This window comes from Excalfactoria chinensis, chromosome 5 (genome assembly GCF_039878825.1).
Source record: "Excalfactoria chinensis isolate bCotChi1 chromosome 5, bCotChi1.hap2, whole genome shotgun sequence".
Taxonomy (NCBI): Eukaryota; Metazoa; Chordata; class Aves; order Galliformes; family Phasianidae; genus Excalfactoria; species Excalfactoria chinensis.
The window spans coordinates 34,986,434-34,992,433 of record NC_092829.1 but is presented as its reverse complement, the minus strand read 5'-3'; the positions used below and the strand labels follow the sequence as shown (position 1 = coordinate 34,992,433).

Here is a 6,000-nt window from a genome sequence, read left to right as displayed (position 1 = left end):
AGTTACCAGAACACCTGCCAAGTACAAGTACACGTCATCAAGTATCAGAAAGATTTTGTACATTTCTTCAGTTTTGAAACCACATTTGGAGTAGAACCCGTGTCAGTGCACTTGCAGAGTGTTACCAGTTCTTACCTGCCCTGCAGAGCAACCTCTGCAACTACTTTGCCAGAGCTGTTCTTTAACAAACATTCTGTGGAAAGGAACAGGGAAGCATTTTTATTATAAGGCCATTTACAGTCTTACTCGGGACTGAAGATTCCAGCAGCCTGTTCTGCACAGCATTAACGTTTGTACTTTAAATCAACCATACAAAAAATGCCCCTGCAAAAATACAGCTCTTAGAGGAAAAAAAAAAAAAAAAAAAAAAAAAAAAAAAAGGGAGCTGTAGGTGACAAATGATGCTGTGCATTTAAGTGCTATTTAAAACCTTAATCGTCCCTTTATAATTTCAAGACAACTGGTTTGAGTGTGTTAGTAGGACACTACATTCGTACAAATTTCAGTATTGCTATCAGAAAGCTTACAGTCTCAAAATATCAAAGAAAATAAAACACAAAACATACTAAATTCAGAGACTTAATTTCAGTTTTGTTTTCATATTAAGACAAGGATGAAAAATTTTACATTGTTCCTATTTTGCAAGCGCACAAAATAACTATTGAGGTGTCCATTTTTCTCATTCATGCCTTACACTTTTCTTAAATATCAATTATATGGATGTTGTGATGGAAGAAAACAAAAAATATAGAAGTTGCAATTTTTCGCATGGAAAGAAGTGCAATTATCCGTTTACACTTTGCTCTTTTTCATTTTTTCAAGTAAGTGTATGTCACACTTTGCACAACTAATTTCAAAGGTAGATGCATGAATAGAAAAGGTAAACACAGGATGAAAACAAGTCACTGGTTGAATGACATTTTATTTTCACATTCAGACAGCTGTACAGTTTCTATAAATAGATGTTGTACTGTAATATTTACATATTTTCCTCACTCATTACTAGTGTATTCCACTCAAAATAATAGATCCCTGACCAAGCCAAAACAGGGTTATTTCCAGGTTCATTTACACAGAATCCTATGTTAAAACATACATCAGTTTGCATCAAGAGCATTTTTCCAGATATTTCACAAGTATTATTTTTCTCTAGACAGTCTCACCTTCCGGTATCCTGAGAGCTTTCCAGACAAGTGCAGTACAGTTCAATAACAAAAACAGGATGCAAAAAAACATTCATATTCAATCTACTTAAAATAAGGAATGCGATGGAGAGTATTAACTGAGGGAGTTTCATTACACATTAACACAGTATTTTGAGAGATTCCTTGATATACAAAAGTACAGACTGAAAAAAAGCAACAGATTGAAAATTTTGGAGACAGAGTAATCCTTTGAGTTTCTGAGCACATTCTGCATGTTACTATAGAAATGTCTTGTATAGTTACAAACCCAGAATTACATTGGTACATTACAAGAGCTTCTGCCATTAATGCTTACAAGTTACTACATTTCCTTTTTCATTTTCTGGTCCCTGTGATTAACTACTATCAACTACACCCCTGGGATGCCTACAGACATTATCCAAACTCCCATCCAATCTAAAATCCACACAACTTAAGGGATGTCAGGGGTTTTCATGATACTTTCCTTTCAAATTTCCTTTCTTTTTTCCCCACTTCAGAAGCAGTCATCTCCACAGATAGACCAATTTAATAATCCAACTGCCATTGTCACACGTGGTATTTTACGACTATAGTAGCTAACTTGATCATCTTTACCAAAAGGGTGTGGAGAACTCCATGTTGGTGGGTAAAAGTGAACAACATAGAAGGAAAACAATAAAAAACATTACATTTAAACAACGTGCAGGACCAGACTGCTTTCACTGCACACAAGAGAATTGCAAAGTAGAAGTCTGCAGTTGTAAAGTGATAAGTCTGGAACAAGTACAACTAGAAACAAAAACCAACTGAACTTAAGCCATATTAGTCATCTTAAGGGGGAAAAAAAAAAAAAAAAAGGATTCCAGGGAATGGCCGGATGCTGATGCTCAAAACTGTCTGATGAACAGCTCATATAAAAACTCCACTAAGGATGAATTCAGAAGGAGACTGAGCAATGAAGTCTTAGATTTTTCTATGGGGAAAGACTCACAGGGTCATACATAAATAACCAAGTTCTCATAGAAGACAAGAAAGTGAGCTCCAGTAACTGCAGTAAAAATGGAAATACTGCACACCAGTGTGCCATAGGGTAGGTATTTTCCAATATCACAATCAACTGGAAACTGGACGAGGTGGTTTGCTTTTGTTTTCTGCCTCTTTCCCACGAATGGCAGCCACATAAGAGAAGAGACACAGCACGGAATAGCAGATCTCGTGAGCCTACAAGAAGTTTGAAAAGGACATAACAAAATTCAGATGGTTTAGCATTTTACAAAATCCACTGCATGTTTTGTATTTTGTTGCATGCCTTTCTTTGTGAAATGACTACTTTGCCTACAAACAAAATCTGGAAGAAGTGTCCCATACTACTTTCTAACTGAAACAGAGCAGACGAACCATATAACAAATAAAAAACCTTTGGGATAAAAGCATTAGTTGCTTGATAGTATAATTTCTCATATTTTTAAAGTAAAACTATCAGCTGTCTGTATTCAAAAATTTTATACAAAACTGAACTCAAAAACACAGCAATAACTCAACCACATAATAGGAATCAATACTTAGTTCATTCTCTTGCATCACACTGGTCAATTTTATGAGGAGGTGGGAACCTTTCATAAACTCAGCAAGCAACTTGTTTCCCCTTCCATCTGCTTTGTGAATTAGTGATTGTGTTCCACACTATCTTCAGTTTAATACTTTCAGTAGCATATTGTGCTGAAGATATAGGTACAAGCCAGTAGGATTGGTTCGATCTCTTTAACAAAAGAGACGACACTTTCTGCATTACCTGTAAGTTCCCCTAGTTACACAGAAACAAGAATCACCAAGTTTATGTAGTTTTAATGAAGGGAAGACAACAAAAGAGCAGCCTGTGTTTCACTGCAGTGTTAGTGCTGCAAACCCTGCTGTCTCAATGCAATTCTCTTCACCACATGAAAATGTAAAGATATGTCCTCTAAAGAACTACCAGAAGGCATCACAGTTGACTCACCATTGGCGTCTTGTACTTGTGGCTCACCACTTCTTTAGTTTCAGGAACTAAAACCGGACGGGCAAGAGACAAAACAAAAAGTTCAAAAAACGAGAGGAAAAAGGGGAAGAAACAGCACAATGTTCCATAGGAAAGGAAAGGGATGCACACAGACAGCAGGTGCAGGAACAGGGCTCCTCACTATCCCTCACTTCTAGGTACCCTTCCTTCTCTTCATTTACGTTACACCATGTCCTTGCCAATACTGATAATGAATTACTCAGGTTGGCAAAAATATTTTGTTGCCTATGTTTGGAAAACTGTAATAGATATTTGATGGTTCTTAGAGACCCTGACTTTTCTACTAGTAGCAGCAAAATGACAAAAATGTGCTTAATAACTACCACAATAAAACATAAAACAACAATTCCATAGGAATTTTTAAGTACTTGATTCTCAAAGATATTATCCTCTACATGTTTGAATCCTTCTCTGCTGAGTAACAAATCTCCTAAGAACTGCTGGACACCCTGGCAGTAAGCTAGTGAAATACAGAAAAAAAAGGAAACAAAAAGGATACTAAGAAGAAAATTTTTCTATGCTGGAAGATTGTTTCACATCCAGATTTTGAGAAACTCTAAAAATATTCTTCTGTTGAGGACATGCATGCCCATCTTTAACTTGGTATCGTCAGTGAAAATATCCTTTGCTTTGGAACAGTCTTAAAACACAACATAGATTTCAATTCCATGTATTCTTAGAATATCAGGCTTGATTTGATTTCCTGAAGACTTCACACAAAAAGAGGATTAGTGCACTGATTAAAAATTATCCAGAAAATACCATGTTGCTCCTTTGCACTGCCTCAAACTAACACAAAGAAAGAATGTAAGACAGCCAAAGGTAATTTGCCTTTTGCTTCCATCGAGGAATGCACAGGAAAGCAAGCTGTAACCATCCCCATCTGTATGTACTGCATCCAAACTGTACACGTGACCTCACACTTGGTCTACAGAAATTGTTGTGAACAGATACCATGGGAAATCACCAGGAGAGAACAAAACCAACACTAAGAACATATAAATGGTAACTTTAAAATGTGTAATAACAAGACCAACTTTGAATACTTCCCTTCCAGAAAAGCTGAAATTCACCATGGAATTTCTGTATCACAACAACAAAAATATTTAGCAGCAGCGTAGAAATTGCTCAAGACCAAACCATACCAGGTTCATAGGGAAAGGGTAAGTATTTTATTACACACAATACTAGTGACAAAAAAGAAAGAGGCAGATGAATTCAGTATGAGTAACTAGGAAAAGTCCACAACAAAACCTATCCATGCAGATGTCATCTTTTCAACTTATGATATGACGCATCTAAACACTGGAGAGGGAGACAGATCACGCTCTAAGGAGCCAAAAGTAGGCAGTGCAGACTGGGTTTGAGAAAAATCCCCAGAAACAAACCAGTGCCCACCAATTCTAGTATGTCACAGTATTGACATGCCTGGAAAAAAAAATACTGAAAAGTTCAGAATTGGATTTTAAAAATGAATGCATATGTCTGGTTGATATTTCAATTCTGTTTTCTCGAAGAGATGGCTGTTACATTAGCAACTGAAAAATGAGGGAACTGCACACCCAGGCTACACTGCTCCAGCAATACCAGTGTTGGGAAGAGAGGGAAGTGCGCATCCAGGCTACCTTACCCGTTGACACCAGATGTTCCAAATTAACTCCATGTCACCAGGGGGGAAAGGTGGGAGTGTGGCTGTTGCACAGCCAAATAGGGTAGGATTTTTACAGTTGTGTAAGTCTCACTGCCCACTGGATAACATACAACTGCTCATTTACTCTTCAAAAAGCAGGAAGGGAAAGCTGTAAGAACCTTGTGCCATGAGACAAGGAGAAAAGGGAAGGTGTAAAGACTTGTATCATAACTGAGAATAGGAAGAGAGGGAACAGGAGAGTACCTAGGTGCTCTCTTCACTTTGTCATCAGTAAATTGCCTTTAAGTACAGTACTCATCTACAATCCTTTCAGTAGGGAAAATTCTCACAAGAGGACTGAGTTAGGAAGAACAAAAAAAGCAGGTCTAGATTTATACCCACAGAAGTCAAAGCACTACTGCTGTAGAATGCAGAAAACAAACAAAAAACAAGAACAAAAAGCCAACAAAAACCACCCCACCCACACCTCAAATTAAGAGATCAGAACAAGCATGTGTCTTCTAACATTAAGACTTATTCCTGATGCTATTAAACTAAGCGGATGAAGAAAGTAAATTATTAAGCACCATTCTGCAGCCTTTGTTTCTGTGAATGAAAATACAGTACTACCATAGAACATGTTCAGGGACACCACTTTACCTGCTGGAGAATGAAGGTTTTCATAGCAGCCATGGAGAAGGGGCCACAAGTAAAGCACAAGTACACAGCAGTAACTCAAATTCCAGAGGGAAGAGCCTTACATTTTCTCACCTACTCCAAATCTCAATTTCTGCTTTTGTGCAACAATTCCTGAACTTCTGCTTATACCCTGTTCTGAAATCACAATTGCAAATTTCCTGCTGGTATTTAAGCCTAGTGTTACCAAACAGACCTTTAATTTCCTGTGTTATAGCCACAGTTGGAGCAATCACTCTTGACAGAATAAAATAAACCCTGCACTGAACTGCTTCTCATCAGAATAGTGTACACACCTACTGCACTCAAGCTTCCTAAAAGGACGCACTACTTAAAGACATGCACTGTACTGTGAATCTCATTGCAAGGCTCAAGATGTTTAACATAATTCTGCAACTTCCGTGCAGCTTGATGGTGAATACTGTCAAGTCACTCTTAATAAATTCAAGTTT

At 37.5% G+C, this 6,000-nt stretch overlaps 1 protein-coding gene across 11 annotated transcripts in view; it reads right to left on the bottom strand.

Annotated features, from left to right (window-relative positions):
• Positions 1-902: 902 nt before the first annotated feature.
• Positions 903-6,000, bottom strand: part of MADD (MAP kinase activating death domain) — a 65,367-nt gene continuing 60,269 nt past the window's right edge. For all 11 annotated transcript variants that reach the window (XM_072336998.1, XM_072337001.1, XM_072336997.1 and 8 more), the window contains 2 exons: positions 3,163-3,209; positions 903-2,387 (listed from right to left, as the gene is read on the bottom strand). In XM_072336998.1, the coding sequence (XP_072193099.1) occupies positions 2,280-2,387; positions 3,163-3,209 (155 nt within the window). In that variant the 3' untranslated portion in view covers positions 903-2,279. The remainder of the gene's footprint in view (positions 2,388-3,162; positions 3,210-6,000) is intronic.